We start from the raw sequence: 23,455 nt of genomic DNA on the forward strand, positions 1-23,455 counted from the left end.
CAGGATAACCTTTGATGGGGTGTATCAGAGTATTGACAGGGTAAAAGATCTCATTTTACAACTTCTTTGAAATTGGTTCTCTCCTCTGCGCCTGAAGGACGGGGTGCTCTTCGAACTGATATTTATATCAATCTGAAATTTTTGGCTCATTCATCTTCTCACTCTAGCCGTCCCATTAGAACTTGGATTGTACCTTTAATAGCTTTCTTCAAACTTAATTTTGATAGCAGCTCATTTGGAAAACCAGGGCCTGCAGGTGTTGGTGGACTTCTTCGCAACAATTTTGGATTGGTTCCTATTTTTTATTCGGGTCTTTGTGGGTCTACAACTTCCAGTCATGCTGAATTGACTGCTTTCTTTCAAGGTTTGCACATTATCATCGACAGGGGTTTCATTGGTGACATTATAATTGAAGGGGATTCTCTGAATATTATCAAGTGGTGTAGAAAAGAGCAAAGATTCCCCTGGTCCCTATTTACTCTTTGGTGAAAATTCAAGACTTGTGTGCTCGGCCTAATTTGAAGATAAGCCCTAATTTGAAGATAAGCTTTGGTCACGCCAAGCACGAAGCCAATAATGTTGCTGATAGGCTAGCTAAACTTGCTGCTTCTCTTTCATTTTTTCAAGTTTCTAACGATCTTTGTAGTCTCATGCTCTTCAAGTGCTTTAATAAAAGTTCATAACATTTGTCAAAAAAAAGAAAGAGGATGGGGACTTTGGACCGCTCTATGGACCGAGCCAGTAGTAATGAAAAGCTTAATTAAAAAAAAAGAAGAAGTAGAATAGCACTTGACGATGGTATCCTAATACCAAGAGGCAATTATAGAAAAAAAAAATAAAAAAAAACTAGAGGTTCACCCACCGTTCCCATAATTTTTGCCCGAAAATGGCCCATTTCATTGCTGTTTTTTTTTTTTTTTTTTTTTTATTCATTCGTAAATTACTCATTTCAATAAGAGAAAACCCAGTCGCGTGAGAGAGAGGGCAGGGAGAGAGACCACGGCTTGCTCCCCTGCAAGTGAATTAGCAATAGCCAAAAAGAAGAGTGAGAAAGGGGGAAAATGGCTGGAGTCTCTCTCATCCCTGCCTTCCACACAAAGGCTCATCACCTGTCTGCAACCTCTGCGCCCATTCCTTGCTGCGCCAACCTTCGAAAGCCCGGCTCTCTGCCCCTTCCAATTGGATCTCGCCCCCCAAATGGAAGAACTTCAACCACTTGGAAGCCGAGAAAAGGCACTACTGTCCCCCGAGCGGCTATCGAACCAGAAGAGGAGATATGGGAAGAGGGCAGTGGTGGCCTTGCGGTGGCGGAGCTGGGAATGACTGAAGTTGAGAAGGTGAAGAAAGCCCTGGTGGAGGCCTTTTATGGGACAAACAGGGGTTTGCAGGCGAGTAGCGAGACGCGAGCCGAGATTGTGGAGCTCATAACCCAATTGGAGGCCATGAATCCCACCCCTGTTCCCACCCAGGCTCTTCCCCTTCTCAACGGAAAGTGGATCTTGGTGTATGTTACCACTGAGTCTTCCATGAAATCTCTCTTCCTTTTTGTAACTAACATGCTTTCGCTTCTCTTCTCTCATTTTTACTTCTCCTCTCTCGCACCATACGATGGTGTTGGAAAAACCCGCCAAGGCCCGGTCCGAGTGACCTATAAACCAGCCAGTTCAGCTTGCCTAATCGGGTAGGTCTCGGCTCGTTCAAAAAGTGTTAAAATGTTAAAAGAAAATACAAAAGAATATGGAAAGTATATTTAAAATATGATTAAACAAAGATCCAAATGAAATTGAAAAGTAATAAAAAAATAGATTTTTGTTAAAAAGTACAAAAAAAAATGAAAAATATATTAAAAGTATGATTAAATAAAGTTGAAAAGGCGTAAAAAAAATAGATTTTAAAAATTGATTTGCTCCTAAAGGTATTTTCAAAATTTTCTAAAAAAAATTTGGAAAAATGTAAAAAGAAGTATCCGAAGTCATAAGACTTTCCAATCCTTGGCAAAATGATAAAAAAAACATTCAAAAGTATATTACAAACAAATCCCTTATTTTTTGAGATTTTATTTTTTTTTTAATTTTTTAAAAAATAACCAGCCGGATCACCAACATCAGTCAAAACCCCAACTCCGGTTTGACCGGCCAGTTCCGAGTCGGACCGGCCGAGTCTGCTAACTCTGCCATACACGTACTGCATCAGTTTTCTACTGTACTACCCCACTTTATCTATTTAACTTCATTTCTTTCACTTACTTCTCTTTTTATAGGATATGTTTTTTATATAAATTTTTGGGATCCACTTCAGAATCACCGATCATTTTAAAAAGTGTAGAGCATAGGCTCTAAACAATCAAATTAGAGCCTACCTTCAAATAGTATCGAGAAGTGTGGCTTCAATTGTGGAAATATTTGTGAAAGCCTTAAAATATATTTTTATCTTTATTCATAAAGTTTAACACCTCAAAAATAGTGTTGATCGACAGATCTACGAAAACTTCAAAATCTTGAAAATTGACGGTCCAAAAATACGTTACAAAATACACTATTTTCATAACTTGAAATCCATTTTTTTCTCACTTCCATGCATCTTGATGTTGAGACGATCAATTTGAGGATATTTGGACATCAAAACAACCTCTTCTAATAAAATTTTTGCGGAAGGTTTTAATTTGATTGTTTAGAACCTCAGCTCTCTATAAACTTTTTATGTCAAATTGTTTTGAAATAGGTAGCCTCAATTCAATACTAGGACATTCATTATTTTTTTAGGCATACACGCCGGGGATCATACAACATTTATTTTTCTTGAGGTTTTATATCCCCAAATTTGAAGTCCTCAAAGTACTCCAAGATAAAAGTTTTAACCCCGAGGGTACATGAATCTTGCGTGCGGGAAGATGAAATTTAATGTCATTCTCAGAATTTAAGGACTTGGCATTTTAAGTCATTATCAGTATTTACGGACTTGGCCGAGTTACTCAGACTTCGCCTGTTAGGGCAAATTTGAGCTATTTAAAATAATAAAAATCATAAAAATTATATAAAATGTAAAATCAATGTACAAAAATAATATATCTTATATGGATTTTTTATAATGATTTCTGAATTTTTCTTGTCACATGTCCTATTTTTCTATTTTCCTCTTCTTCTTTATTTTTGAAACGTGTCCAACCATAAGTCAATTTCTATATATATATATATATATATATATATGTATACTTTTTATGTGCTCTTTGATTTTGCTTCACTTTTGCAATTGTTGTTTTATTTTTAACGCGTTTTTTGAATTTTTCTTGACTTTTTAAGGTCTTTTGGGCTATGTACACTACTTGCTCTCCCGCTTTCTCCCTGCAATATGCTCGTTTATGTTTTGGTTCAGTAAATCAAAGGGGAATTTGCAGGTACACATGTTTGTCCGATATATTTTCCCTGTATGCCATGGGGACGCTGCCCATACTGAAAGCGGAAGAGATATCTCAGACCATCGATGCCGAAAGCTTCACGGTCGAGAACTCCGTGCTGTTTTCGGGCCCTCTTGCAACCACTTCCTTCACCACCCATGCCAAGTTCGAAGTGCGCAGTCCAAAACGAGTACAGGTTTGCAGACAAAGAAAACTCCAAAGTCTTTTCTTCTCACTCTTGGGGAGGGGATTGTATATTATGAGAATATTTATTTTTTGTATAAAGAGGTTACAATTATTTTTAGCTATTAGATAGGAAATCTAATAGATGAAAGTATGTCAACATTCAAAAAATTTGTTTTGAACTTTATGGCCAAACAACAATACATCTTCAACCACCCAATTTCTAATCTAACGGTAAATGATGATTGTGAACTCTTTATATTAAAAGTAAATATTCTCATTGTATACGTCTCCATAGAATATCTATTTGAAATTTATCTTGCTGGAATATAAATGCGACAAAGATTTAGTGCTCCAGTGGGAATAGATTGTACATTTTCTCCCTCGTGTATAACCAGGCCTTGAATCATATTTAGGACCCCAAATTTTGGGATGTAATCTCTTCAACATAGTAAATATCCTCAGAAAGAAAAACCGCAAAAGTCGGAAATTGCACTCCAGAACAAATGACATTCTAACATTTGATCACTGACCATTCAATTTTTTGAGGAATGAATTTAAGTGTCTTAAACTTAAAATATGTATTTCTTTTTCTACAAAATATAATAATTCTTAGGTGGGTTGCAAAACCTTGTATGAAAAAAAAGAAAAATCTCCCAAATAACTCTTTCATCAAAAGAAATAAATGTACAATATGCTCCCATGGGCGTATAGTATACATGGTGGTGTAGAAGCGGCGACCAACTTCATATATCACTGAAGGGAATGGGATTGGGGCATCGGTGGTTAGGGAAAAGATGCCTAAAAATAACGCCCCACCCTCCATTCTTATCATTAACATATTTTAAAATAAAAAAAAAAAAAAAATGATGAAGAAGAGATGAGCTACAATCCAAAGGGCGCGGTTTTTATAAAGCCGAGGCTCTAGACAATCAAAGTAAAGTACGCCTTTAAATAGTGTCAAGAAATGTGGTTTCAATACTGAAAATATTTGTAATAGCATTAAAATATATTTTCATCTCTAATTATAAAAGTTAAAACTTAAAAAATAGTGTAGATGGAACATATCTATGAAAGATTAAAAATCTTGAAAATTAATGGTCCAAAAATACATTATAAAATGCATTATTTCCAAAACTTGAAATCTATTTTTTTTTCTCATGTTCATGCATCTTGAGGTCCAATGATCAATTTGAAGATATTTTGGCATCAAAACAACCTTTTATAGTGAAATTTTTTATGTGCACCGTAATTTGATTGGTTAGAGCCTCGCACTTAAATAAACTATTACATCCATTCATACAAACTTGAGGGAAAATTTCCTCAGAACTGGGCTGTTCATTTACGAATTGTCCCATCTTCAACGTCGACACAAGCCTAAAAACCATGGTAGGACCCAAAAGAATTTGTAGGACTACAAAAACTATCTTGGGAGGATTTGTAGGACCACAAAAACTATCTTCGGAGGATTTGTGGGCCGACCAGTTTAAAGACATGTTGCTTTAAAAAAAGGTTCAGAATTTGATCACTAAAAAACAAACAGTTTGATTTTATCATTTTAGACTCTTAAAAGCGTAAATCGGATCACTGCACAATTGGCCAGCTAGAAGAGATTGGACGGTCCAGAATCAAAGTAGAAGTAGGCGCCTACAAACATTGGCTTTCAGCGTTGCCATCAAAAGCTCAATAGAAGGGTGGGCCCTTCCATACAAAATTTGCCCTTCAATAATGGGCTTGTCCCTCCCACTTGTTTTTGTTTTTTTCTTTTTGGGTGAAATGGGGAACTCTCCAAGGGTCCTTCTCGTTAACTTTAGTAGTTTAGAGAAAGATTCTATGCTCCTGCGGCAGTAGATAGCAAAACCAAAATCAGTTGATCCATTTGACCTCAAATTTGCATATGATCCAATTTATTATAGTATTCGAAAAAGGAAAAAGTTTATGTAAAGGTGAGGCCCTAGACAATCAAATTACAGTGCACCTCAAAAAATCATTAAAAGGGGTTGTTCCAATTCCTAAAAATCCTCAAATTGAAAAAAAAAGGATTTCAACTCTTGAAAATAGTATATCTTGATGTGCACTTTTTGGACGGTCATTTTTCAAGATTTTAAGTATTTATAAATTTGCTCGCTCTAGTGTTTTACACTGTTTCAGGCTATTAAAAAGATTTCTAGTAGTGAAACAACATCTTTTAATATTATTTGAAGGTGTGCGTTACTTTGATGATTTAGGGCCTTAGCCTTGTAAAAATCACATCCTTCCAAAAAAATATTCTCCTAGCCCCAGTAAGGGTACAATCTACTTCCTTGGGAGCACCCTACAGAGTTCCTCATTTTTGGATGTAAAAATTGCGTTTCGAGCTTGGACATAGAAGCGAATTTTATTTTCGTTTTTCTTTTTTCTTTTTTTTTTTGTGTGAAATTACACTATACACCACTCAATTATTACGGAAAGGAAAAAGTTCGTATAAAGTTGCAACGTTAAAATGTAGAATTAAAGTGCACCTCAAAAATCTATGGAAAAAGTTGTTTTGTTGTTAGAAAAACCTCTATCTAATTGATCATCTCGACATCGAGATGTATGAATATGAAAACAAAAAGGATTTTTGAGTCCAAAATAGTTCTTGCAACGCAATTGGTGAACCCAAAAATTCCTTTCAATTGGCACATGCAAACATTGCTATGCACATGCAAACACACATGTGAGCGTGGAGAGAGAGTGAGAGAGTTGATTGAGCAAAACATTTCATGGCGTTTGCTGATTAAGTTTGAAGAAGGGGTGTTCGGGACACCGCAGTTGACAGATTCAATTGAAATACCAGAGAATGTGGAGGTGTTGGGACAAACGATTGAACTCAGCCCCTTCCGAGAGTTCATCACACCCCTCCAAGATGCCGCGACCTCGGTCGCTAGGTCCATCTCCGGAAGTACTCCTTTTAAATTCCTCATCACGATCGACAGAGCCGAATCCTGGCTCCTCACAACTTTCCTCGATGAAGATCTCTGCATATCACGAGGTGATGCAAGTAGTGTGTTTGTACTCATCAAGGAAGGAAGCTCCCTATTGCCCCCAACTCTGTGATAGAAGAGGTTCCTTCACTCTCTGCTCAAACTGAATTACTTTCACTCTTCTCTTCACCTTTTCCTCTTTGTTTAGTAATAGAATAACAGATTCCCATTGCTTAGTATGATGGGGATTGCATGCCAAGAGGTAGAGGATGATGGTTTGCAGGATATTTGGTTGATGGAATGTGATACTAAGACTCTTCATGTGTTCTATATTCTAATAATCTTAGAAAGCACAACTACTTCATGTTTGGGCAGGTGAATACTTCATTTTGCGGTTAGTGAGGCACAATAATTATATTATAGAAGCAAGGTGCACTTCAAAAATTCAGTAGAAAAGAGTAGAATTATTTAAGAGTAAGTAAAGAAATGCTTGATTATACATGAGGAATTTTCGCATGGGGTTCTTAATAAGAGAGTGACAGAAAAGCTTGTGGCCTTAGGTAGCCGAGGAGACCAAGCTAAATCTGTTTTAACTCTTGGATGAGCTGATCATGAACTGAACTAACTTATTTTGCTAATAGATCATCTCTTGATTCGTCAATTTCTAGAATACCTTCTCCATCTAGACCTCGCCCTATAACACTTTTCCCTCTCAAATGAGGGCCGTAACACACTTATTTTATTGTGGGCGATTATATCTACATAATCCATTTAAATTGGACAGTGTAGATCTTACCCTATTATAGATAGAGGGGCTAGATGACATCAAAGCCAGTTTGACAGCGTATATAATACTTTTCCCTCTTTAAAATCTTCATCTAAGATACCCATCTCTCTCTAAAACAGCCATTATCTTTCTACATTTGGGTTAGCCATTGAACTACTGCATTATATGCCAATAAATTTCTAATAGGGGCAATTTAATTTGTCTAGATCAGTTTCATTTTTTTATCTTTTGCTGAAAATTAGATCCTTTTTGCAGGCAATCAAATATTGTGTGATACGATGTTATATGATTTGGAGCCTATGTTCCCTGTCTTTCTCTCCACCACTGAATCTGTCCTTCTGTAACTCACTTACTTTACCTTCTTTTTTTTTTGGTAAATAGTACTATATTTGACGGTGGGAAAGCAAGGAGTCGCAATGGTACACATGGCCGGGCCAGGCCTAGTCCGCCTAATCCTAAAAAACTAGGGCTTAGACCACAAAATATGTCTTAAGGGTCTGAGCAACCACGGCCCGAAGTTAGGGTAGGACTGGGCCTATGCCTGGGTCTCTTTTGCCCAGTCTGCGTCGTGCCAGGTAGTGGCGGCCTTATGGACTAGGGCTTGGATTGACCCACCGCAAGCCAGGCTAGTTGCGAGCCCTAGTAATTTGTCCTTTTCAAACATGTACCTTACAAAAAACGCATAAATTGTACTTTGGGTTGGTGTAAGCATCCACAGCATGTTGATGCTTAAAAGGTTGACATGCACTTTTTAATGATTCGGATTGAATCATGCTCATCCAAGGGTTAATAATGACTTGGTATTTATTTTAAATGTTTTTATTTAAAAATTATTTTAATCTGAATTTTTGGTTTTAAGTTCATCTTTATAATTAAGATTTAATAAATTCATAAAAAATATTTTGAATAAAAATATTGACCAAAATAAATTTAGAGATATTTTGAATTTTTTGTTTAAATATTAATAATTTTTATATAATTCTATAAGGATGCAACCTTAAACAATCCAAGGCATACTTCCAAATTTTATCATAACATATAATTTTAGTGTAAAAAATTATTAAGATTACCTTAAAATCTATTTTCATATTTAATTATAAAATTTTAAACTCTAGAAATAGTTAAAATCAAATAGATCTATAAACATATATATATTCATACTTCTTGATGTCGAGATGATCAATTAGAGGGTTTTTCAACATTAAAACAACCTTTCCTAGACTTTTGAGGCGCATATGTAATTCTACATTTTAAGGTTACAACCTTATTTAAATAAAATATAAAATATAAGATTAATTTTCAACCATTGAATATAGCCATATGAGATCTCCTCGAAATGATGTGTACCAGATTCTTTTCGTTCTAATTTTGTCAACCAAACAAGTAGAATTCTGAATACAGGTAGGGAAAGACACAAGTGTGGGAATCCACATTAAAAAAAGCCAGCAAAGCCTTTATCATGATTTTTAACTTGCTGGATATTCAAAACCATGTGTCTTCCAATAGAGGACTAGATAATCTGTTTCGGCCCTAAAAATCTAGGATCTGGGCTCCATAACGTGGCCTTAGGACCAGAACACGACGGCCTGAGAACCGTGCAGAGCCCGGGCCTCACAAGGTTGGCCTATTTCAGCCCAGACCCAGGCCTCTTTTCCTTATTTGGCCTGCCATGTCAAGGCCGGGCCTGGGCCAGATGCAGGCCTCTTTTCCTTATTTGGCTTGCCTTGTCAAGGCCGGGCCTGGGTCAAGGCCTCTTTTCCCTGATCTGAGCGGGGCTGGGTTTGGGCTGACCTTATAAGGAATACGGCTATGTCAGCCCCAGCCCCAGCCCAGGCCCGAGGTGTTGCAACCCTATCTTTGTACATGATTACCAATGACCCAAACCTGGCCAAATAGAGAACCTTTAAGCTTCCTTACCATGTAAGCTTTGAACATATGTCGATGGGTAATAGCGTTCAGACTTCACATGCTTTTTGCACGTCCAACGCTTCACAAGCAACACAAACCCAATCAAAGTACTAATACTGAGAGCATGTTTGGTTCAGCATAAAAATATTTCATATTTTCCAAAAAATATTTTCATATGAAAAAAATTTCCTCGTGTAGTTAGATGTAAAAATATTTTCACGCCAATTAGCTACCAATTGACATAAAAAGATCAATTAATATGAAAATATTTCCCCACCTAACCACAAGAGAACTCTTTCGTGTGCGTGAAAATATTTTTACACGAAACAATCGTGCCCTAAAAGAAACTTTTGATGCGTTAGGGGACTCAATCTAATAACTACTCCTCAGACGCATCCAATGTACATCTCTAAAATGGGCCGCAAAAAAAGGTCTCTATAAAAAATTAGAATGAATGGTGTAGAAAAGATTATAAAAAAATCGTAACAATCATCGCTAGAGAGCACCGGGAGTTCTTCACTTATTTTAATAATTAAAAAACTCTATGTTTACCACCCCACGAATCAAATATACAAGAGAAACCATAATAGCGCAAAGTAGCGCAAAGTAGGAACTGCACATTTTTGACAGGTGAAATGCATATATAACGGACAATCCAGACGATTACCAAGCCCCATACTTGGGAAGCTCCTTAGAAGCAACACTCCTCAAGCACGCAACAGCAGCACAGTGCTGCCAAACTACAACAAAGCAAAAGATCAATGGTCAATACTAGGGAAAAAGCAACTTTAAAAAGAAACAATAAAACATGAACAACTACGTAGTACGCCAACGTAGAAGCGCATCCTACCTGAGTTTGTTGGTTGGAAAAACAAGTAGCTCTCTTATAATATTATGACATTCAAAGATGTTCATGATACTATTTTTTTTTCTAAATTTAAGTTGTAGATGTGCAATTAGAGAGTCTAGAGAATTTATTTATCAATACTTCTAGAAATAAAATTTATCCCAACCCCCCCCCCCCCCTTTTATGATGAATAAAAGTACATGTACATAAAATCTTGCCAAATTCCATATAGGTGGCAATCTTTGGGTAAAAGTTTAAATGCTATGTCTAAATATCTGATATTTCGTACGATAATCATAAGAGAACAGCAGACAATAAGAAAGAAAATCCTGAATTCCTAATGATAACCTCTAGCTAGCTTGAGAGCCAACTGAATTGCTCCACTTAAAAAAATATCATTGGTGATGGGTTTTCTTATGGTCATGCACATGCATCTGCATGACAGGAAGACCAACTAAACCCCCAGTTCACGTAACTTATGGTTAGGTTTTTTCACCATAACAAGATGACTCGTGGATTTTGCTTTACTTCCAAAATTTTGAAGTTTTTGATTAAGATAAAGGGTACAGTTTGTATAGAGCCGAGGCTCTAAACAATCAAGGTCAAGCGCACCTTCAAATAGTGTCGAGAAATGTGGTTTCAATATTGGAAATCATTGTGATAGCCTTAAAATATACTTTCATCTTTAATTATAAATAGTGTAGATCAAGCAGATCTATGAAAATTTGAAAATCTTAAAAATTAATGGTCCAAAAATGCATTAAAAGATGCACTATTTTCAAAACTTTAAATCCATTTTTTCTCATGTCCATGCATCTTGATGTCGAGATGATCAATTTGAAGATATTTGGGTATCAAAACAACCTCTTGTAGTGAAATTTTTGAGGTGGGCTCTAATTTGATTGTTTAGAGCCTCGGTTCTATATGAACTTCTTCCTCAAGAGATACCCTATTTTCAAGGAGCTCCATCCCCTATGAACCCAAGAATTAATGGTTAAAATCTTAGATGATAGAAAATCTAAAGAAGCATGATCCTCATGATGCACAAACTCACATATATAACTTACCATCCGAGAAAGTAATAAAATAGATGGTGCACGGCTGTAACCCTCTAAGATATGATTCCAAAATGGATAAACTGCCACACCTTAATGGAGCTTCTTGGGATCCCATATGGCTCTTAAATTTACGCAGCACATGAACACATAGATGGAACCCTAAAAGAAGTGTCTCCTCTCTCTGTCTCTCTCTCTTTCTTAATAGTACTTCCTGTTAGGAAATTTTAACTTTCCATAAATTCCCCAAAAATAAACTGGAATATTAAACTAATAAAAATATATGGATGCAGATTTGCAATATGTATTACAAAACCTTCAACTGTCCTATTCATCATTTTATCACAACTTACAAAAACCAAATTTGTTAAACAACAAAAACCATATGGATTAAATAGATGATCAGTTCATCACCAAATAGAGAATAACCACATTAAATTATAAAGAGAAATGTTTTTGAGAGCATCAAAGGCTTAAATTATCCAATAAGGTCTTCTAAATTAGGCATAATAATTTGAATAGTCACATGTATGCACACAGAGATTCATCAAACATCTTCTTCTTTTTTTTCTTTACGCAAAACACGCTGTGGCCATAAGAACGAGCTTATGGCTGAGTAGACAAGAACAAATGGCACATCCAAATCGAGTGGAAAGGAGAGATCTGAGACCTATTCAACAACCACCCGTCAATTATGCTGGTCAATCAACAAGAGGAGAAGTACCTTGATCACCGTCAAGAAAGGGAAAGGAACATGGGTCTTCCTAACCCTAGCCATGCCACTACTCCAAATAGGGCTGCACCTCTCTTCTCTACCACACCGATGTAGGAGGGAAATTCTTTCACAATTTCATTAATCAAAATAACATCAACTACTGCTACTGTTGCAATGATGTGATAGGCATCCATTCAATAATGACCAAAATACCCTAACAAAATAGTAAAATGACTGAACTACCATCTACCTTATTCCTCATACAATTAAATCATCTTGCATGCAACCTAGTTCCCATGTTGCAAGTCCCCATTCATGCAACCAATTCCCATGCATATCATTGAGTCTTTAACTCATGGCAAGTCAAAACAATACTTTGACGTGTTGCCTACCTTGTGTAAGATTTTGATGGCCCTACATTCAGCTTTCATATTTTTCAACATGCTGCTGATTGAGAGAGCACAGTTGAGTTCCCTCTCCAAAGATAAGTGCCAATTCCCATCACACAGGCTTTACTACCCACTGAAGAATAGACATGGGGATACCAAATGCCTTCTTGAGACCACTCCTATGGCAATACGTTTAAAACCCGCAAGATCCTTCTCTGTTTTCAAATCAAGTGAACAATCAGAAAAGTTATGAGCTATAAAGATTGGCCCTGAAGAGGTATCAATTGCTGTGACAACCTCACTATGAGATGTAATACTCATAGCTTCCCAATGGGCTCTCAAGAAGTGAGGTTGATATGAGCTGATGTGGCCCTTACCTGATGACATATTTGCTGGCATCTGCTTCACCTGCTTTGTGACTCTGATTTTGGCCCAGCTTGCTGCTAGCTTCACTACCTTGGTAAAGAACTTGGCAACTATAGCCTCAAGGCCTAACTGATTGGTCTCATTGAGTGAAAGGAAGAAAGGTACGCCCTCCTCGCTCACAGTTGGGAGAAGAATGGTCCACAGACAGTGGCTAATGGGGATGTAAACAGGTTTGCTCTCCACCAATACAGTGGAGATGCTAGTATCACTCAATCCACACTCATCACCCAAGCTATTCATCACAGTCAAAACAAACAATTGTCAATTCTTTACTGCAAACCATAGTTGTTGGAAATGCCTAGGAACCCAAATCGTTTTAGGAATCTGAATCATGGACGCCTAGAAGATTCCTGCTTTAGGAATTGACATCTGTACAATAGGAATCACGGGGAACGAGATTCCTAATTTCCTGGAATCGCGTCTCGACCAAAATAGATTCGATCACATCTGGAATCAAAATTCCGGCCTCCTTGGAATCAAGATTCCCAGCCCTTGGAATCAACACTCGAAGAGTCAAGATTCATTAATAGATTCCTGCTTTAGGAATCGACATATGTACAATGGGAACTGCGGGGAACAAGATTCCTAATTCCTGGAATCGCGTCTCGACCAAAATAGATTCGAGATTCATCTACATTTGGAATCAATATTCGGCCTCCTTGGAATCAAGATTCCCACACCCTGAAATCAACACTCGAAGAGTCAAGATTCTTTAATATGTAGAATCGAGATTCCAACATCTATGGAATCGATATTTTGATATATGTGGCACAGAGATATGTTGCAGTTAGAATCGTGATTCCAACATCTTTGGAATCAAGTTTCTGACGCATATGGATCCGACATGCTAGTTTGAAATAGAGAATTACATTAGTATGGAATGAATGCATTTGACCCCTACCAGGAATCCAGATTTCAATTTTATGAGTAGGAAGCCCCATACACATCTTAAGCCTTATCAACTTTAGAGCCTATATCAGATGTCTCTTATTAGACTCATAGAGCAAATTTTAAAGTGAGTGTTGACTATTGATCTTAGGGCAAATAATTTATTAGGGAAATCATATACAAAAGATATGTATTTCTAAATTGTGATTTTGACTTCATTATTATATAACCAAAATAGGATTATGTATTTCTGAAATATATGGAAGCAAGATTCCATATTGATTGAATCGCACTTCTCTACTCCTATGAACAATGTACAACACGGTGTAGATTCTAGATTCAAAACCCTAACGAAATGAGAATCATTACATGTGGAATCATGTATAATTCGACGTGGACTCAAGATTCAATCTTTGCTAGAGTCACGATTCGATGTATTTGAGAATGACTTTCCACAAATAATGAGTTCAAGATTCCACGATGTATTGAAACGAGATTTCCAAACTAAAGAATCGAAATTTTGTGGTTCCGAGAAACAGTTTTGGTGAAGATTCCTTAACAGAATCGTCGAATCGGGTTTCCGAACAGGAGGCAAAGTGATTCCGGTAACTATGTTGCAAACTTCAGCAATGGCGGTAAGTTCACTTCTTCACTTAGTAACACCAGCTATCCAAGTAATAGCAAAAGCACCAACACCCTTGGTTCTCATATAGCCACCAACTCGCACATCCAACAGAGGGCTCACTACGACACCCAATAAAGTTAAGGCATGGCTCAAGGAAGATCTTAACTAATTCTTTAAAATATAAATTAGGTCTTAACAATCCAATAGCTGATTCAAAATCCACACAACATTTCAAACTCATTACGAGAGCATAGGCTTGCTTAACCAACTCCATATTCTCCAATCGTTCACTACACCACTTTGATGCAACCATACCAGCAAGGGTTTAGTGAGAGGTGCAAAACCTGAAGGTTTTCATCTCTTGGAAACATTGCCTTAGCCTATCAGCCTTAAAGAGATAAAGTTCAGCAAAACTAGAGATCAATGTGTTCCAATTCATGGTACCTCTCATCTATCGCATTTTTTGTGCATTGAAAACTACCACCGCTGCTATGCAAGTGCACAACATCACCATCCATAATAAACACACCAGCGGAGAAATCTTCTCTTAAGATTCAAGAAAAGCTCTTAACTCTAAGACTCACTCTTGCTGAACTTTGTGAGGTCGAGATGAAAATATTAGGTACCTTAGGTTTAGGTTTTGGGGAAGATGATAAGGAACAGATTTGATTCTTCCATCAAAGCAGAGCGACAACTCAGCCTGAGATCTCTCGTAGAATATGATTTTCAGCAACCCTTTGGTGAGTATATCCCATGTTAAGCTCACTAACTGAGAGTTCAGAGGAAAATACGATTAACCCTTTGGTATGCACCTCATGTGACCCATATTCAGGTCAAATCCAAGAAGAACAAGAACATCATCATCATCATCATTACCTCCGTCAAGACCATTCTCCTTGCTACTTTCTCTAGGGACTAGGAAACGAGCTACCTCCAATATTTGGGAACAACTCAATCACATTCACCCGGTTCTTCTTCCAAGTAAATGAGCATCCACAAAATCCTCTCCAAAGGTAGGATCTCCCTCTTGATCCTCTTCAAAGTTTAATCACTATTGAAGTTATGATTCTCCACTTCTTCCTCAACACCCAAATCTTCATCATGATACACATCAAAGATTGGTGGAGAATCCCCATTTATGATTTGTTGCTTTTGGGAATCATTTGATGAGAACAATATTTCTACCTGGTCGTCCTTGGATAGAGTTACATAACACCCATTCCAATCATCATCTAGGTCGATGACATTGTGCACAGAACTCTTGACCATGAATCTGAGCCATTTTTCACCAACTTGGCCTCCGACTCAAGCTGCTCGCCGAAGAAACCCATACATGTTGGTCTCATAGCTGTGGACCTTATCTCGCCTATAGCATACTTATGCTGATCCCTCTCATGCATTAGTGAGGTCATTGATTTCTTTAGGTGGTCCACCTGTTTGGCCAACCGATCACACGTGAGAAAGCCACTGATTCCTTTAGGTTATTCACCTTTCCCACCATCCAGTCTAGGTCATGGGCACATACGTATGGCCACATCTGCCATGAGGACCTGCCACCGCGATCAACAAAACTCACGCCATTTACTCTGATACCAAATGGTGCAAAACCTACACATGGAAAAGAGATATCCGAGACCACGCCAACAACAACAACGCGTCAATTATTTGTAGGCACGGCTTTGGTCAGGTCCAAATCGACCCGGAACTAGACCCGACCCAGCTAGATTCCACATGGACCTAGACCCGGATCTAGAAATTAAGAATATATATTTTTTATATTTTATAATATGCATTTAGAATATTTTATACCCGGTCTTGTCCAAGCTAGACCCGGACCCGACATGGGTTGAATTCATGTGACTTGGACGACCTAGGCCAGGTTTGGGTCAACCCCGCTGGGTTGCTCGAACCGGATTGCCACCCTTACCATTGATCACACCAGTCAATCAAAGAGAGGAAAATTTTCTTGATCATTGTCAAGAAAGGGAATGGAACAAAGGACTTTCCAGCCCTAACCAAATTACTACTCCAAGTAAGGCTGCACCTTGCACAAAGTAGGGATTTTCTCTACTATACCAGAGTAAGAGGGAATTTTTTACAATTTTATTAATCGAAACAACATTAACTATTGCTACTATTACAACAATGTGAAATACATATGAACCCATTCAACAAGGACCAAAATACCCTAAAAATAGTAAAATGGCCAAACTACCCCTATACCTATTCCCTATAAAATTAAATTAGCTTTCACGCAACCTAATTTCCATGTTGCAATTCCCCAATCGTGCAACCAAATTCCCATGCATAAGGACTCCACATCATTGACTCTTTGACTAATGGGAACTCAAAATAACATTACTCAACATTGGCTTGTTGACTACATGGGGACTCTATAACACTCCATTCTACCCTTTGGCTTTAAACTAAAACTTAAAAAGAACTCCTTAATGACAAATTATAAAATGGTACTAAAAAATAAAACAATCCCAATACGTCCAACTTAACAAATACTATAATTTCAGACCCATCCCTATGTCAAATTCAAAAACATGAACTTCAGTCCAGCCAGTCATTGATGCAATTTGCATCAAAACCTCAAAATACTCCTTCTAAATGGGAGGGAAGAAGGAGAAGAGAGGTATGTGGCAAGAATGAGCTCCTTTACCAACACTAAGAATAAGCCTCAACTAAGTTAGAATGCTGGGGGGGGACGGGGGAGAGAGAGAGAGAGAGTGTGTCACACCCCAAGAATTTACAATGCTAATATTCCTGAGATGTGACAGTCAAAACATATATACATCTCTTGATAGAACAAATTTACAGTGGCGAATTCTCACAAGGTAACAAAAGAAAGTTTAAGCACAACTACAATATCTTTCAAGGTTGATCTCGACGAACACTCAAAATGAAACCGCAGTTGTCCTGAAAAAATATTGTTTACCATAGTTTGATGAGTTTGGCTACTCAGTAAGTGATCATCATAATCCTAAAAATGACCATGATTGAAAGATATCAATATTTTCAAAAATGAGATCTATTAACAGAAACGCATTAACAGTTTTACTTTCATAAATGCATAATTAAGTATAATCCGAATAATTGAAATGCATAAAACATTTTAATAGCAATGCATAATTCAAAGGATTTCACAAAATACCCTACTGACATCCCAAATAGGTCACCTATATACCCCATCAACTTCCTGATGGGTCCACTTAATCCCTATCGACGACCCAGATAGGTTCACTTAATCCCTGCAGGTCCACTTATACCTCACAGACGTACGGATGAGTCCACTTAATCCCTACCGGCATCCCAGATAGGTCCACTTATATATCATCGACGAACCGGATGAGTCCACTTGCATACTTAAAGTATTTCTAAATCTCTTTAAACATTCGAAAGCAACAATATCATGTACTCAACATATTACTGAAATTATTAATATGAATTTCACTGAAACCATTAATAATGGTCACTTTCAATAACATTTCAAAACTACCCAGTCAAATATTTTGGGCTCAAATTCAGAAAGGTAGCAGTTCGTAAAGACATTCTAGCATAATTGCCAATCTAATATGTATAGAAAAATTCTTATAGAAATTCCAGAATACGAAATCATCACAAGTTATGGGATGTCAATTCGCAAATAAATATTTCACAGACAATGCTATAATCAATTGCAAAAATATCAGTTTTCAAATAATAAGGCAGTCATTTGCACATGAAATTTACAATGTCTAAATATTCAAAAACAATAGAAAGAAATCTCACAATTTTAGTAAAAGCAGAACTATCACTTTTATTTCTAATAATTTTATTTGTATAATTTTCTAACAATAGACAAGAAAAATAAATAAATAAATTGATTTCTAAGAATTTAGAGCATTTAAAATTTCTAATATCATAATTTTATTAAAAAGATTATTTTTCAAAATGATGAGGTCGCTCGCGCATAAAATTTATCGCGCCTACAATTCATGTTAATAAGCAAAAATAATTATTTCATTTCATTTTTAAAAAGAACGGATTATTTTTCAAGATAATGAAGTCACTTACTTAAAATATTTGAGAGGGAGCTTCCGATAAAAAATTCGGCTAGAGAGAGAAAGAGCTCACTGCATTTCGACTAAAGAGAGATCTCAAAATTTCTAGGGTGGGAATCCTCACCTCTCCTATTTAAATTCTTAAAACACTTATTATATTATTTTATTAAGTTACACCTCATACATGACGTGTAACAATTATGTTACTCCTGAAATGTTAAAACCCCACGTCAACTAAAGGACGTGGTAAAGGTAAGGAAAAGCTTAAACCAAAAGCTTTTGAAAATAGTGATGGTCCCTAAGGACCATCATGCTCATGTAGACCATCACTTATTCAAAGTTTCTTTTCTCTCTTTTCTTTTTTTTTTTTCTTTTTTTTTTTTTTGAAATTTTAGGATTATTACATTCTTCCCCCCTTAAAGTCTTCCATATTAGCTTCAGCTATTCTGGATCTTGACTTCGTCCCGGTCTGTACACGCAATAAAAGTGATTTTAAGTACATTCTTTTTAAATTTCCTAAGAATCTTAAACCTATTGCTCTGATACCATAATTGTCACACCCCAAGAATTTACAATACTGTTACATCTCAGGAGTAACAGTATTGTAAATTCTTGGGGTGTGACAATTTTGACTGTCACATCTCAGGAATATTAGTATTGTAAATTCTTGGGATGTGACAGAGAGAGAGAGAGAGAGAGAGAGAGGGAGGGAGAGGAAACCATACCCAAAATAGATGTGTTACAGAGAGAAAGGCCAAGAAGCTCAAAGAAGAAGATTCTAGAATAAAGATCCTAGGTGAAAAATGCACAAAACCCAAAAAGCAAGCACTAAATAATGCACACCCAAAGACTGTTTTGCACTGAATTTTCGATTTTACAAGGGCGAAGTCAGATATATTGCAAAAAAGGGTAAAAGCTTGAAGAACAATCTGCTACGGGACACAGTCAGTGAATCTGTCCCTATATACACAAGATCCTTAAGTCCCAAATAAGAGTTAGTTGGAAGTCCTAGACAACTAATGCCCATATCAAGGTCAATGAATATAGAGAAAAGATTGGAATCCCAAAAGATAACTCTCTAGAGAAAGCAAGTTAAGATGTTGATCCTCAAAAGTGCAGGAGAACCATATCAAGGGAGAAAATCTTCCTCGATAAATGATCAATTTTATTAAAGAATAACAAGGCTAAGGAATCTAGAAAACTGATTTTGGATGCCATATTCAAACAGAGATTCTAAAGGATACATAATAGCATGGTGAAGAAATTGTGCATGTGCCTCATGCATAGGGCTCTAGATGCATGTCAAAACTCCTTATACATATGCATATCATGGCAAAAGACAATGAGATACTTTCACCTTCAAGATCCTAGTACTCCCATTTTCCACATCCTCCTCAGAGCAATAGTTTAGCACAAAGACCACAATATTTGCTCCCGCAAGGTGAAAGGCATGCTTGTTCACAAGCAAATGAAGCAACCAAACCATAGCAAAGAGGACCACGTTGTGATAACAACTTAAAAAGAAAGGGCCAAATCCTTTGAACAAAATGAAAAGCCATTAAAAGGGATCCACCACTTACTCTAACCCACCCACATTATGAAGAAATCTACGAATAAGCAACTATATGATTCAGATGATTCCCAATTGGAATGATGTAGTTAATTTCCAATGCCCAAACAAGAGGCACCACCTAAAAGAAGGATGAAAGACAACCCCACACACACCTGACAACCATCATGATAAATTGACAGGAGCATCCCATCCCTTAAGGGCCCATCACCATAATCCTTAAGTCCTTTCCTCCTTAAACAAGCCCAACCTAAACCGAGGGCACCAGACTACTTTGTCTCAATCCAATGGAAAGGAGAAGTAGTGTAAACTGTATGTGTATAGGGTGTATGCCTTAGCTTATGTCATCGTCGTTGTTCATTACGTAGGAGATGAACCATTAAAAGCTACCCTTTCACAGTTAGAAGTAATTTGCAACCAAAGTTACATGATTCTAGTGATAGAAACACTCAATCAGCTCCCTACCACACCAATTATTGTAGAAAACCACCATTTTCTATAACCAAATTTAAGCAGACCCCAAGTATCATTTCACCCAACAAAAAAGGACAACACTGGCATACCAAATGTAACATAATTGCAAGTAACTCTATCTCCCATAAAAGTTTTACATTGTATTTCCAAACATTCCCTGCCCCATAAAACAAAAATATCCTATCGAATTAAGAATTTCTCAGTACCATCACAACAAAATCTAGACAAAAAAGGAGAAACTATAAATCAAAAATAGAGGAAGAAAGTCAGCATGGTTATTAAAAGCCAAGAAACTGTGAAGACAAAAATGAACAAACATTTCCATAGGAAACTAAAAGCATAAATGAAGGAAATCTTTCATACAACTGCAATGCACATTCTAGATAAAATAAAAGAAAGCATAGGAGAATTCCAAGCATGTGGGAAACATAATTCAAACTTCCATAAAAAACAAAAATAAAATTGTTAAAAAAATAAACATAAATAGCAAATATTACCATCCTTCTAGGAATGAGCCACACCCTGTCTGGTCTTGCGTTGAGTAATAGTTGTTAGAAGGATATTGCGGAGGTGGGTATTGTGGTGGAGGGTAATTCGGGTTAAAATAACCCTGATAACCTTGTTGATAATTAGGTGGGCTGCCATGTTCACAACAATGCCCCTGCGATTGGGGTTGATGGTACCCTTGATAAGGGCCTTGGTACCCTTGTGGAGGAGGATAAACATTGGGTGGGTAAGGCGCTGCATACCCTACATATTAAAAAAACAAAACAATCAGAAAAAGAAAAACCAAATACTACTCCCAAAATGAAATTCCAGAGGAAAATGTCAAAAAATGGAATATCAAAGCATTGGGGTGTATACGAGGCAAAGCAACACATCAGAAACAATAAGCAACGACGTGGTTCAGACCCAACCAAATTCTGAATACAGAAATGAAATAAAAATAGAGGAGAAAGCAGAAAATGGGAAATCAAAGACCACAGTAATCACAAACCAAAATCCATGGTCTCTGTTCACAAACATAAAAAATAAATAAATAAAATTTCAGATTCCCATAATCAAATAAATAATGTGAGGCAGTTCGATTGGGTAACGTACAAACAAAACCACAATCCCAAACGAAAAATCCTTCATAGCAAATTCTCAAAAAGAAAGAAAGCAAGAAGCAAAGTAACAAGCATCAAAACTAAAAATGAGCCGTGTAGTAACCCATTCAATCAAACAAGGCAAAACCACAAATAACGATACCCAATTATCTCTGGTTCAAGCCTAAAAAGAAAGAAAAAACAGACAAATATGCAAATTAAAAAATACAGTGGTTTGGTAAGGAGGTCTATACCCGAAAAGATCAAACAAAACAATAATAACCAAAACCCACGATATCAACTTCAACCCAAAACTAAATCCTATATAAAAAAGGAAGTGAGAAAAAAAACAAGGATCTCTCGTTCAAACACATCCCAAAATATCAGACAAAAGAAAAGCAAAGAAAATAAGAAGAAGCATAAGCCATATATAGTGAAAATTTATTTCAATAAAACCCAATACTTCTGGTTCAAAGACAACCCAAAGGCTCAGAACAAGAAAAAGGGAGATAAACATGGAATATCATAGATTTTTTACTGATTAAAACCCAAAAAAGAAAAACACAACAGGGAAAGAGTATACCTGGCGGAGGGTAAGGGTCATTGCGACCTTTTTCCTGATAGCTCATGTCGATTTCACAAAGAAATTTGCGAAATTTACAGAGAACTTGCAAAATAATCTGAGGGCTTTCAACTTTATATGGTCCGTCTTTGTACGATCTTTTCCTTCTAATAATGAAAAAAAAAGGCGGAACGTTTGAACGGTTTTGGTTTTACGTTTTATCAAGTGCTGGTGTCCTTTCTAAGTTTACTAATTACGCGTCTCTCTCTCTGTCTGTTTCTCTCTATTTTAATCAAGTGCTCAAATCAACTATTTTATCAACAAAGTGATAAATCTTCGAAGAATATCATTTAACAAGAAAAACGTTTATATAAGGTGAGACCTAAACAATCAAAATTAAAATACATCTTAAAAAGTTGATTTGATGCCGAAAAACAAAAATCTCAAATCGATCATCTGAACGTCAAGGACAATGGTTAAGTCTATCCTACGTGTACTAGGATAGTACGCTCCAGGATTTTGGAATTCAAAAAAAATAATTAAAGCACCAAGTGAACTTCTCCTTTCTAATGTGCTTAGTATCAATGTGCTTAGCCCTATCATAAAAAGCAAGATTTCTTGTTAAAAAAAAGGCACCCTGGGTATCATAGTAAAGCGGCTTCTCTTATTCTACAACTCAGAACTTACTAAGTAATATGTTTAGCTAATTGCTTCTTTCGATGCATGAGTAAATGACAATATATTCAGGCTCTACAAAGAGAAAGCCATAAAGATTATACTTTTGATAGCCAACTAATTGCACCTCCTCGTGAAAAAAAACATTCCAGATGGTAAACATTCTTCTATCCAAGTCACTTGCAAATATAACCAATAACTTTCCAATCCATCCAACTATAACAAATACTAACATTACAAGCTCCTCTCAAATAATGAAAGGTCTACTTCACAACTGCTCAGTGATCATATCCAAAATTTACCATGTGTCTACTCACAACTCTCATTACTTGTGCTATGTCATATCAGGTGCTAACCATAGCAAACTTGAGAGTCCTACTATGATACTTGGAGACATATGTGATTTATAGTACATTGTTTTGAAGACAATTTTTTATGCATAAAAAATGGAAATGGGGTGCTAATAGATTTAGCAATTTGCATATGTAAGTGTAGCAAAGTATTCTCCACATCACTCTTCTAAGTTAACCAGATTTTCTTCTAAGTTAACCAGATTTTCTTGTTCTTCTTGATATTTATCCTCTTCCCGTGTGCCTGTATGTGCAAGCTTGTGTATTTCGACTCCAAAAGGCCATTCGAATAACATGATCTGCAGACAAACCTGAAGGAGGACTCAACACAGTCTTACATATGAAATTTAGCCCCATTTTGCTCGGTTTAATTAAGAAGAAACCACGAGCCTCAATGCCAATGTTAAACAATTCAATTGGCCGAGGTCAATCGGTTCCAAGGTGAATTTTTTAGAGTTTTGATGTTCTTCATTGCCTTAATCCCTTCCTTTGATTTTTTGGATATAAGGGTTTATTAAGGATAAC

General features: G+C 36.6%; 2 protein-coding genes across 5 annotated transcripts; one reads left to right on the plus strand and one right to left on the minus strand.

Moving 5' to 3' along the window:
- The first annotated feature begins 747 nt into the window (after positions 1-747).
- On the plus strand, positions 748-6,890 carry LOC18434360 (plastid-lipid-associated protein, chloroplastic). 4 transcript variants are annotated; one of them, XM_088870614.1, is made up of 4 exons: positions 748-1,504; positions 3,395-3,590; positions 3,723-3,728; positions 6,341-6,890. In XM_088870614.1, the coding sequence occupies exons 1-4, from the start codon at positions 1,062-1,064 to the stop codon at positions 6,653-6,655; spliced, it is 960 nt and encodes a 319-aa protein (XP_088726740.1). In that variant the 5' UTR covers positions 748-1,061; the 3' UTR covers positions 6,656-6,890. The 4 variants fall into 4 exon arrangements, with proteins under 4 accessions (XP_088726740.1, XP_088726739.1, XP_088726737.1 ...); XM_088870613.1 differs by lacking the exon at positions 3,723-3,728 and having other exon boundaries at positions 748-1,681; positions 6,371-6,890; XM_088870611.1 differs by lacking the exon at positions 3,723-3,728 and having other exon boundaries at positions 748-1,681; positions 6,396-6,890.
- Positions 6,891-9,713: 2,823 nt separating this feature from the next.
- LOC18434358 (proline-rich family protein) lies at positions 9,714-22,013 on the minus strand. Its single transcript, XM_011625109.3, has 3 exons — positions 21,927-22,013; positions 20,753-21,005; positions 9,714-9,957 (listed from the first exon to the last, which is right to left on the minus strand). Exons 1-3 carry the CDS (start codon positions 21,970-21,972, stop codon positions 9,909-9,911), a joined length of 348 nt encoding a protein of 115 aa, XP_011623411.1. The 5' UTR covers positions 21,973-22,013; the 3' UTR covers positions 9,714-9,908.
- Between the last annotated feature and the right edge of the window lie 1,442 nt (positions 22,014-23,455).

This window comes from Amborella trichopoda, chromosome 6 (genome assembly GCF_054954075.1).
Source record: "Amborella trichopoda isolate Santa Cruz 75 chromosome 6, AtrichopodaSantaCruz75HAP2 v2.0, whole genome shotgun sequence".
NCBI lineage: Eukaryota > Viridiplantae > Streptophyta > Magnoliopsida > Amborellales > Amborellaceae > Amborella > Amborella trichopoda.